This window comes from Phascolarctos cinereus, unplaced genomic scaffold (assembly GCF_003287225.1).
Source record: "Phascolarctos cinereus isolate Bilbo 61053 unplaced genomic scaffold, phaCin_HiC Scaffold_2;HRSCAF=192, whole genome shotgun sequence".
NCBI lineage: Eukaryota > Metazoa > Chordata > Mammalia > Diprotodontia > Phascolarctidae > Phascolarctos > Phascolarctos cinereus.
This window is the reverse complement of record NW_027555625.1, coordinates 387,605,548-387,617,795: the sequence shown is the minus strand read 5'-3', so window position 1 is coordinate 387,617,795 and position 12,248 is coordinate 387,605,548. Positions and strand designations below refer to the sequence as shown.

The 12,248-nt window shown below is 42.9% G+C and overlaps 1 protein-coding gene across 9 annotated transcripts in view; it reads left to right on the top strand.

Annotated features, from left to right (window-relative positions):
* The window catches only part of FAXDC2 (fatty acid hydroxylase domain containing 2), a 46,390-nt gene extending 34,791 nt beyond the window's left edge, over positions 1–11,599 (top strand). For 5 of the 9 annotated variants that reach the window (XM_020974601.2, XM_020974602.2, XM_020974603.2 and 2 more), the window contains 6 exons: positions 1,282–1,403; positions 3,661–3,866; positions 4,431–4,536; positions 5,001–5,167; positions 6,415–6,567; positions 9,456–11,599. In XM_020974601.2, coding sequence (XP_020830260.1) covers positions 1,282–1,403; positions 3,661–3,866; positions 4,431–4,536; positions 5,001–5,167; positions 6,415–6,567; positions 9,456–9,540 — 839 coding nt within the window. In that variant the 3' untranslated portion in view covers positions 9,541–11,599. The other 4 variants (XM_020974604.2, XM_020974605.2, XM_078150532.1 and 1 more) reach the window with 4 other exon arrangements.
* The last annotated feature ends 649 nt before the right edge of the window (positions 11,600–12,248 follow it).

Sequence of the window (12,248 nt, the reverse complement as noted above, 5' to 3'; positions counted from 1 at the left end):
CTTTGTAAACCGTAGACTATATCCTTGTGAACTTTTGTAATTATTAGGTGGACATATGTAGAGGCCTAAGCAGATTAGGAAATTTCGAATGGAAATTACATGAAGACAGGAACTTCACAGCCACCCAAAAATATATTGCTAGAGTGTACTCACACTTATTATATAATGTCAATGAGCCTTAAGAGCACAGTGAAGAATTATCCCCATTTGACAAAAGGAGAAACTGAGGTTTAGAGCTCACATTTCTAAGTGCTTTCCTTTAGAAAACATTTTTCATACAAGGGTTTGGTTGAAGTAGGTCATGTAATAGTTTACTCTCCCCATTTTACAAATACATTTTACAAATGAGGAGACTAATACTTCTAGAAATTCCAGTGACTTTTCTGATCATACAAAGGAAATGGAGCAGGGTGGATTAGAACCCAGGTTTCCTAGAGTTTTTCTGTTGGACCATACTGCATGACACTAGGATCACTGCAGGAAGAAGAAAGCACTCTTTCTGTGCCTCTCTCACACCCTGCAGGCCCAGATTCAGAGAAAAGGAGAAATCATTGTGTATTTGGGTAGAACAGGACGGGCTTTCTCGAGGAGGTAAAAGGTGATCTGTAGAGAGGCAAATTACTTCAAATCCAGTTCTGCTACTAATTATTGGTGTGACCTTGTAGGCACTCTTGGCTAATGAGTGTGGAATTTTCAGACTGCGTCCTTAAAAAGCCATTTATAACCCATTAGAGTCACATCATCCTTTATACTTTGAATCCTTGTACATATAACTCAATAAATGATTGTTGAGTTGAATTAAATCACTTTCATATATGACATATTATCCCACATAATCCTCAAAAACCTTATGAAGTTTAACTGGGTCCTCATTTAACAGATAGAAAAAAGAGGCTCAGATGTAGAGTGACTTGTCCAGATTTTCCTGGCCAAGTATTCTTTTTCTCTATGCCACATCTCTTAATGTGGGCTGAAAAAGAAAGCATTGCGTCAGCTGTCTAGTTTACAGATGAAAACATTGTCCAAGAAAGTGGGCATTTCATTCCTTCATCTCAGAATGTCTCTGGAGAGCTCTTTAATGGTGTATATCCCAAAGCAACTAAAGTACAGCCTCCTGTGTTAGGCTAATAGGCTTAAAGAGCCTCTTCTTTGGTCAATCAGAAAATTAGGCCTTTTTCTTCAAAGACAGCCCAATCCTGTAAGGGCCAAAATTGTAGGGTGGAGAGCTAGCTAAGGTAGGGCTGGCTTTGACTAACACTTACTTTGTCTCCTTCACTGTAGGTACAGTTCTTATACCTACCATGTTATTTTGGAGTTTTAATGCCCTTCTTTTGGTGGTGGACACAACTGGGAAGCCACATTTTGTCTCCCGCTACCGAATTCAAGATGGCAAGAATGATCCTGTAAGTCTTTCCAGCAGCACTTTGACTATTTAAGGTCTTCATTCATTTTGGGGGTGGAGAGAGGTAGGACAGGGTAGAAGGGTGGTGGAGCAGCAAAAAAAGGTAAGCTAAGCCCCATGTATAAACAATATAAATTGTTAGTGACCAGACCTTTTGTTTCAAAATAGGATTGTATCACAAGATTTAGAGTTAGAAGGGATGTTAAAGGCCACTTAATACAACTCTCATGTCCTCATTTTATAGATGAGAAAATTGAGGATGAGAAAGAAGTGACTTGCCCAAGGTCACACAGGCAGAAAAGAGGAGTGGTAGGATTTGAAGCTAGGTCCACTGACTCCTAGACCATTGGTTTTTCCATGATGCTTCAACCCTCCCGACTCTCATCCCTAGACAGGACATAGGTATCAGAACAAACATTATTTACTATTTGGGGGGTTGAAAAGCTGGTGGCCTCTGGACTCTGAGTGAATTCCATTGTCACTCAGTGCCCTGGTACCTAGGGAAGAGCAAGAACATGGGGAGTGTGTGGTGTCAGACTAATAAAACAGATATGAGGCTCTAAGAGAAAGAGAAGTCCAGTGCTTTTGCATGCTAGTACAGTTGTGATGAGCATCCAGTTTACAGGGTGATTCATCCCCATTTGGACATGCCCTGACTTTCTTTTTAACCCATTTTGGACTTAGCCAAGAACACAGCCCTCATGTATAGAGGCCAGAGGCCCTACTGGGCTACCAGAGGCAGCTTTTACTTTATAGAGTTCAAGAACAGAATAAGGCTCACAGAGTTAAAACAAGAAGCATTACTCTGGGGCCTGGGACATTTTCCCAGGAGAATGTTATGATGAGAACTGCTGGCAGGAGGATATAGCTGGGGACCTCCCCAGATCGGTTTTCCCCACTGGCTGGGGTGCTACATACCTGTTTCTCCTCCTCTTTTACAAAGATTGAGTCTGAAATCCGGAGAGCTCTTGGACTAAAAATAAAAAAACCTGCCTTTACACAGGGACTGAAGGTATTAGAAGACTTTTGGGTAGACAGGCTTCCAGTCAGGGAAACGGGGCTTACCAGTCAACCATCCTGGCAGTACACTGCCAGCTACTTCAGCCTTGGTGGCACTGGTAAGGGAAAGCAGGCCAAGGCTGTGAGGAGCCTATCAATTATGGATGTCCATGGGTAAAATCAAGGGTGTGATGGAGCCAGTTTGTACTGCTTTTGAGAGCAGACTGTTCAACTTTTTTTTTTTATAAACTTAGCATTTTATTTTTTCCCAGTTACATGTAAAAACAATTTTTAACATTTGTTGTTAAAACTTTGAGTTCCAAATTTTCTTCCTTCTACCCTCCCCACCTCCCTCATTGTGAAGGCAACCAATTCAATATAGGTTATACATGTGTAGGCAAACTGTTACATTTTCAGTGTGAGCATTTACACTGCTACAAATCAAGGCTCAATTTATTGCTTTGTTGATGGCCTAGAGTCCCAAAGGTATCAAACTTGTGGCCCACAGACAGCAAGGGGCCAACAAAACTTCCTACCTAAAATGTAATTAGGAAAAGTTTAACAAAATAAAAATGCAGTACAACATAGATGATGTTAATTTGTGATTTTCTAAGTCCATAAGTGGCAGCCAGGAATCCCTTCCTATTTGAATTTGACACCTCTAGTCTAGACTTAAGAAAGTAATGGAAAAAATATTAATACTGCAGATTAAACTTAAAAATGTTTTACGCCTACCTTTTTTTCCCCCTGGAGAGCCAGTTGTTAAATATTTACCAGCACGTTCCAACATGGAACCATCACAGAACTATGGAACTGGAAGTTTCAGGTATTCATGATTTTCATGGCAAAGTAGAAGTAGAAGTCAGAAGACAAGGCTTTGAATCTCAGCTCTAGCACTTACAGAGGAACCTTGTGATTGATCTGGGCAAGTCATTCTGCCTCTCTGCACCTCTGGCCTCAAAAGGGACAGGAATGCTGTCTACGTTGCAGAGTTGTTAAGAAGAAAGCATTTTGTTATTCTCAGATTATAAAGATATACATACATGATCATCATCATCACTGTTATTAACATCACCAAATATTTAACGGTGTTTAGTATCTGTAGGGCATTGTGCTATATCCGCAGGGTAGGACAGGACTCCTACTAAGAAAACAAGGGAAGGTCCTTACCCTGTCCCACTGCCCTATGCCAGATTGGACTGGCCCAGGCCAAAGACCAAAACCTCCCTTGGCTCACTAGTGTTCCTTTCCTGGTACAGGTAGACCCCACGAAACTCCGCCAGGCCGTTCTCACAGTCCTCTTCAACCAGTACATCATCTCCCTCCCCGTGCTGGGGCTCTCCTATCTTTTCCTTAAGTGGCGAGAAAATCCTTGCCGCCCTGAGCTGCCCACCTTTCACTGGTTCCTCTTGGAGCTGTCTGTCTTCATACTGACAGAAGAAGTCATGTTCTACTATTCACACCGGTGAGCTGGGTTGGGAAGGGGGAAGAGTGGACTTCTTCACCATTGTCTGGGCCACATTTACACATTACAAAATTTAAAAATCAGAGCTCAAGGTCAAAACTTAGGAGACCAAAGCCCAAGTCCTTGGTCTAGGACCAACCTCCCCGTGAGCTGAGCATCATGAGATTACTGTGACTACGAAAAGTTCTGGAATTTGAACCAAGATTTGAATCTCATCTATAACACTTATTATTGATCCTGGGAAAGCGACTTCACCTGAGTCTGTTTTCCCATCTATAAAAATGGGGTTACTAATCTAGGAGTATTGTTGAGGAAAGTACTTTGTAAACCTTAAAGGAATAAAAAGGTACAGGTAATTGTTTTATGCTAAATAAGATGAGGACCCCACCTCCAATTCACTTACCTGGGATGGCTGAAAGAACATTCTTGAGTCCCTCAGTTGTGAAGTATGGGACAAAGATCAAAAGCATGCCTGCAGAAGTAGTTCCTATCCTTTGGCTTGTTACTGTCCTTCCATGCTACTTATCAAGCTGGGGAATGATGATTATTTCCTTTTCACTACAGGCTTCTTCATCACCCCATGTTCTATAAGCGATTCCATAAGAAGCATCATGAGTGGACAGCCCCCATCGGTGTGGTCTCTCTCTATGCTCACCCTATAGAACATGTGGTAAGCAGAGATTCAGGCTGTGAAGCCCTTCCCACCTAGCCTAGGGGAGGGACAGAGACAGACCCTTAACTTATTTGTCAGGCAGACTGGCTTTACTCTCCTCTTGTTCCTTAGTCCAAGATGCAGCAGAAGGCCAATTCATTTCTAAGCTACCCTCCCTCCTCCTCTATTCTCAGGATTATCATCCAAGCAGACCTAAGTCTCTGAAAACCTGCTGATGTCCTAGGATCCTCTTAGGAACAACACAGCCCCATCAGGCAGAATTAGTCTTAAGGGGCTGACTGAAGAGCGGAAAGAGTCAGTGCCCATTTTCCCCAGCACACACCCTCCACACCATTGATCTTCAAATATTTCTCACATAGACCTCTGTAACTCTTCTTTTAGCCCCCACTGTCCCCTCTCACAATGACAGCCCCTACATCTCCCTCCTTGCTCCTCAAAACAAAGCTGTCTTTTAACTGCAGGTGTCCAACTTGCTGCCAGCCATGGTGGGTCCCATGGTAATGGGCTCTCATCTGCCTTCCATCACTGTGTGGTTTTCCTTGGCTCTCATCACCACCACCATTTCTCACTGTGGTTACCACCTGCCTTTTCTGCCTTCACCGGAATTCCATGACTACCATCACCTCAAGTAAGGTCCTTCTCAGGAGCTCCCTGACCCTAGGGATTAGCCCGGATCTGAACTATATGATATTTCTACTCCCTTGCCTTCTGCAGCCAACCTGAGCGGCTGGCAACTTGGTACATATTGGGGCACAAAATGGGTCTTTGATCCTTGACTTGAAACAGAAGAAGCAGAGATTATGATTTATTTAGAGAAAGGGACTTTAGATACCACCTAATCTAACCCCCAACTTGTAGAAATTGAAACCCAGAGAGGTCAAATAATTTGCCCAAAGACAGAAAATTATTTTGTGTCAGAGCCAGGACTAGCACCCTGTTATTGTTTCCACTAAAGCATGCTATTTACCATCCAAGTGGCAAACAATCAGAGCTAGAAAAGCCATATGGATCACAAGGTTCCCTGGTGCCCACAACAGCACCTTGCACAGAGTAGGTGGTTAATACCAAAGGTTGAATTGAATATCAACAACTCACATTTGTGTTGTCCTAAGTACTTCACTCATAGCAAAATCTACCCAACAAGCCAGAGTCCTTCTTCAGGGTCTTTTAAACATTTCATAGATCTCTATGCAAAACCTGGATTGTCCAGCCCTTACTCTGACTCATTTCTATTCCAGTCATGTCTATACATGCTAACATCTTTCATGGCCGTCTTTTGGTGCAAGTCATTATTGAGAACATACAACATCTTATTTGTAGGCTATCTCCCTCTTCCCATGCATCTCCCCCTCCCTTCATGGGTCACCCACAATTTTGATTCTTGAGAGAAGCCTTAAGGTAAGTAATGAGTGATAAGTACACTGACAAAGTTCTTTACATCTCTTATCTCATGCAATCTTCACAATGCAAGCCTATCCAAAAATGGCACTGCTTTGGGAGTGAATAAGTCCCCTGACTTCCTGGAGGTTCTCAGCAGAGGAGAGTGATGCTTTGGGCATGCACTGGACTAGATACTCTCTGAGGTCTCTTCCAATGCAAAGATTCTATGCAGAAGGAACTTCTATGAAGATTGTAGGAGATGCTGGCTGAAGTCCCTTTCAATTCTTGAATGCTGTGACTTACCAGCTTTGTGACTTAGGGAAGGTCAGTTCACTCTTCGAGCCTCTTCTGTAAAATGAGGACAAGAATAATTGTGTTCCTTATCTTCTAGAGTTACTTTGAGGAAAGTGCTTTATAAGCCATAAGATGCTATGTAATGAGATTTATTATTATTTGGGTATAGGAACTACAGCCCTATTTCTGCTCCCTTGCCAGATTCAATCAGTGCTTTGGAGTGCTGGGGGTACTTGACCATCTTCATGGGACCGATACCACATTCAAGCAAACGAAGGCTTATGAAAGACACGTGCTGCTGCTGAACTTAACTCCTCTCTCTGAGAGCATCCCTGACCCACCCAAAAAGACAGAGTAAGGCGGCATGAGCCACTGGTCCCCATCCCCACTGCTTCTGGCATGGGGCTATCCCCATTAGACCTAGGATGTCTCCCTTGACAAACCAGAGCTAATAATTCTGCTGAATGACTTTCTAATGAGACAGGTTGATTCCCTGATGACTGGCTGATTGTGACAGAATAAGGGGAAGGAACACGGCTTCCTAGAGAAAGTACCAAGCCCCATTCTCTTCCCAGAGCTATGCCATAGTGAACATCCTCTATCAACCATAATATGGTGGGGTGAGGGTCATGAAGTACCATTGGGTAGTAGGAACACTAGAGCCTGGAGAGCAAAAAGGCAATGGGTTGGGCTCCCAACCCCATTGATGGGTTCACTTATGAACTGACTCGAGTGAATTATTAGAGGACTACAGGCCATGTTAGATGAGGACCAGTTGAAGGAACAAAGGATGTTGAGTCCAGAGAAGACTTGAGGAAAGACGTCCTAGTTATATTTTAAGGGCTGTCACGTGGAAGAGTGACTAGATTGTATTTGTCACGCTAGAATTAGGAGCAATGGATGGAAGAGAGGCAGATTCAGGCTTAATGTAAGGAAATGCTTCCTAACAATTAGAGCTATCCAAAAGTGGAATGAACTGCCTTAGAAGATAGTGAGTTCCCCAGCCCTAACGTCTTAGTCTGGGTAACTACTTGAGGAACAACTCTTGCTTAAATATGGTCTCGATGCCCTCTTGAGTTCCCTTAAGATTTTAAGAGCAGAGCTGAGGAGGGAGAAGAGAAGGTATGCCCCTAAACCCCAATTTAAGGGGAAATTTTGTTAACAGTCTCCAAGACTGGATGAAAGGCTTATTGCAGTCAGACATTACATCAGGGTTACTCTCAGTTGCTAGAAACTGCCATGAGAAGCCTTTCCAGTGGCATGGTGGAAGATAGGAAAGGAGGAAAAGGGGAAAATGAGATGGCCACCATGCCTTCTTGTTCTTCAGGTTCTAAGTTAGGGAAGTGGCTGATTTTACCTCTTCTCTATCAGCCCTGAATAGACTCAATCACAGGAACATGGGATTTAGAGAAAGGACATTAGTCCAGCCTCCACATTTTATAGATAAAGAAACTGAGGCCCAGAACGAAGTACTTGCCCACAGGTTAAATAAACAGGACAGCCTCTACATCAAGGATGGATGCCAAGAGATCAGGCTCCTGCCAAAGATGACCCAACTTTCCCCCAACCTGTTGGCGAAGATGTTCTCTCATTTAGGAGAACAAGGCCTCTAGTTCAGGTCCTGAGCCATCCTCAAAACTCTGACCCAAAAAGCATCCCCTGGGTTCATGACCCAAAATAGCAAAGAAGCTAGAATAAATCCCAGTACTAAGCCCTGGCTGCCCAGCTGGGTAGCAGAAGAAAGCCCCAAAGATGGTCATAGTGCCCCTGAAATGAATAGCATCCAAAGGTTTTGGTGCACAGCCAGTCAGAACAATGGTATGTTCTCAGTTTCCCCTCAGTTCCTAGAGGCAAGTTTCACTGAGCACCTAGGACAGGAAGGAAGCAGCTGAAATCCTAAGCAGAAACCCCTTCTTCACAACCCTCCCCATAGACCCAAAAGAATCCAAAAAGGGGCCTTGCACTAGCCTCAGAACACCCTGCAGCTGCTGAAGTGAACGTAAGATAGAACTAGCTTGACACCCAGCTCTTTGCCTCTCACCCTATAGCTGGGTCCTTAGCAGGCTGAGCCTATGGAATGGTAAGATTGAGTTGGAAGGGCCCTTAGAGATTACTGAGCCCAATTTCCTCATTTTACAGATAAAGAAACTGAGACCCAGAGAAAATGACCTGTCCAGTTGTAAGAGTGGTAATTAGCAGAGCTGAGATTTGAACCCAGGTCCTCCAACTCCAAATCCAGGGCTCATTCTACTGTACCATGCTGTCTCGAATTTCTCAAAGTTCATTACCTTTTCTACCCTCCTACTCCCCAGGACATGACAAGCCGTTTGCTTGTCGTGGCCAGAGAAGATCCTCTTCAGCTGTCTCCCAAGGATCCTTTCAAGAGTATCTCAAAGTACCCCCCAGCTAAAAGCTGGGCCACTTGCATTTAGTCCCAGGGTACCGCTCTGAGACTGGGGCTGCTGTCTGTCCATCCTCTGTAATCTATGCCTGCAAATAAAAACAATTAAAAAAAAACCCCAAAACTTCAGAGGTACTTTCAGTTCAGTTAAAAAATTCAACCAACATTTATTCAGCACCCATGTGTAAAAAAGCTCACATTTAAATAGTTAATGCATTCATGTTTACAAAGTGCCTTCCTTCCTCACAACAAGCCTGTGAGTTGCACAGTACAAGAATTATCCCCATTTTACAAGTGGAGAAACTGAGGCTTAGGGGCAAAAAGTGACTTGCCCAGGGTCACAAAATATAAAAGCTATGACTGAAAGCTAAGTCTTCTGATTCTTAAGACCAGAGTTTTTTTTTTTTTTAAATTACAGCAATCCTGGTCTTCAAAACACATAATAGAGGTAATGGTTGAAGTGTGAGGGAAATGGAATGTATGGGGGTGGGTACATAGAGAATTCCCACTCCTTCCCCTGCCCCTAGCCCAGCCCAGTTTCTTGGATTTCTAAGGTAAACCTCAATACCTTAATGAAAAAAGGGGAGAAGGTACTATGGAGGCTTCCTCCTTTTCCCTCCCCCTGCTGTCCCTCCCTCAGAAGATCTCAGTGATGTGTCAATGACCTGCAGGAGTTATACTAGCAACTCATGCCTATGTAGGTTTTGATTTATAAAGTGCTATCCTCACTGCACATAATAGCCCAATGAGTGCAGGAGACCACTGAGATAGGGGAAAAATGCCAGGAAAATCCCCTAACCCTAGCCCACATCTTCCCTCCCTTCTGTCCTCTCCACTATAGGCTGATGAAATTATCTTCCATTATCAAGGTTACAAATTGGCATGGGGAGAGAGGAAATCCAGGCCACCAAGATGTGCTTCAGTGATCTTCACAATACACTATACCAAAGCATCCTCAAAGTTCAGTTTGGCTTGCAGTGGTTTCAACCAACAGTTAAACTTTTCATTTTTCCATTGATTACTCCCACACACCACAGCCACAGAGCACTCAGCCTCTAACTCTCTCTAGGATGAACAGCAAGACTGGCCTAATTTTGATCACAGATTATAAGAAGTTTTCCCCACAGCAGGCCCCAAGCCCCCACATAAGTGGTAGTATCTCCATTTTACAGATGATGAAACAGACTCAGAAAAGGTAAGGACCTTGCTCAAAGTCATATATTTAAGAAGTGGCAGAGATGGGACTTGGATCCAGGTCTTCTGACTCCAAATTCAAATATGTTTTCCCAGTATGCCACACTTAACTTTCCAATAACACACTTAAATCCGAACTACTGAATTTTAACTGCCACATTAATCCTACCAGAGGCTATGCTCCCCATTCCCAAAATCTGCCTTTAGTAAAACTTGAGAGATGCCTGCAATGATGCTTCACTCACATCAAAGAGAGTGATGGGGATATAAATCTTATTTCTTTCAATTAAAATACTTTCAAAGTAATGTCTTAAAATAATTTTTTGAAAAATTTACCTGGCATAAGAAGTGAGGCCTACAGGGGTAGTCATTTGTCATGCTAGATACCAAAGTTCAGATGTCACCGCACATTTTAATTCCTTTGTGAACCATACTAGGAAAAAGGCTGATATATATCAGGTATGTTAAACGTATTGTGGACAACACTGAGGGTTGCTAGAACCAGATTAAAATGTAATTGGGAAATATTTTAACAAAAGAAATACAAAGTAACACAGATAATGTTAATATGTCATTTTCTAAGTCAACATGCACTGGCAGAGAGCTTTATGTACAGTTTAGTGGCCCCTGTTTCTACCACTGATGTAGATCATCAATGAACAGGCAAACTATGGTCTTATCAGCAGATCACCCAACAATGTATGGCTCTCCTTTTCTTTTTTGGCCCTTGTATCTCTCCTTCTTGCCACTCAAATCATCCATTTCAAACCCCAATTACAGGGATCCCCTCTGTGTTGTTGTTCAGTTGCATCTAACTCTTGGTGACCCTATTTGGAGTCTTCTTGGCAAAGATATTGGAGTGGTTTGCCATTTCCTACTCCAACTCATTTTAAAGATGAGGAACTGAGGCAAACAAGGTTACATAACAAGTGTCTGAGGCTGGATTTGAACTCATGAAGATGAGTCTTCCAGATTCTTAGCACCTAGTTGCCTCCCCTCTATCATATTCTCTCCTAAAACGGTCACTTAGCCTCTGTTTGAGAATTTCAAGTTAACAGGCAACTCACTGCCTTTCTGAACAGTCCATGCCCCTTTTGAACAACCACAGCGATTAGGCAGTTATGAATAATTTTCATCTGTTGTTCCTAATGTTACTCAATGAGCTTAAGTAAAACAAGTTTTATCTCAAGTCTTTCCAATATGTGAAGATAACTATAAGCCAAAACCTTTTATTCTCCACACCAAACCACCCTAGTTCATTCAACTAGTATTTGAATGGCTCGATTTCAAGCCTTCACCATCCTGGATTCCCTGTATCAATCAATGCCTTTCCTAATACATGGCACTCAGAACTGAATACGATACGCTATCTACTCCACTATGACTCGATGGTCTTTTTTTCCCCCTATATTCAACAAAAAAGTATTTAGGAAGGCACCATGTTACATGGTGGGGTGGGGGCTGTTACAAAAACAAAACCATTCCTGCCCTCAAGGAGCTTACAAGCTATCAGAAATAACATGAACCGTTTGTCTGCCCAACAAGTTGATTTTTTTTAACCCAATTTTACATTTACCTGTCAACATACCAGATTTTGCCGACCAGTCCAGCCTGTCAAGACTCCCTTGGATCTTGATTCTGTCATCCCACACTGTAGCTATCTCTCCATCAACCCCACCTATACTCCATTCGTGTCACTGATTAACAATATTAAACACAGGCACCCAAGACAAGCTCTGAGGCACTCTTCTAGAGATACCCCACAAGTCGAAATAAAACCTATTAATTTGACACCGTCTGATTATTCAACCAATTACTAACTCATATAGCTGTATTGTCATCTTGCTCACCCTTTCCCATCTTCTAAACAAGAACGAGACACTGTCTGATGTATGTCTGGTAACCCTATCTTTGGCTTGATTCTTCTCTGACCTCACCCATGGCTGCCGGTAACAACATCAAAATCACTGACCTGTGATTTGGGCATTAATTGGTCAGAAGGGAAGGAGGCTGGATGGAATGTCTTAATGCTAGCTCCTGGATTCCTGCCATAGGACGATCGTTGAGGCCTTTGAAAAGTCAACGGGTCCATGTTACAAAAACAGGGTATCCATTCCAACTATGCCAACTAATTCAAACAGACTACAGACAGAACTAATTATGAATATCCCTTCTGAGGCCACTCCAACACTCACGGCACAGGAATAAAAGCTGAGGCAGGCTTAAGATGTTATTTGCAAGTTCTCCATACTTCCCAAAAGAGCAAAGTTCAGAACTGAAGGATACGGAGAAAAAGTGGATACAAGGGGAGAAATACCCTTTTCCCACCATGTGTCACTCCCCCAGCTCGGCCACTGCACATTAGAGCACATCTCATATGACCGTATAAAACACTGATACACTTCCCTGAACCCTGCTGTCAATGGGCGACTCAGCCTAC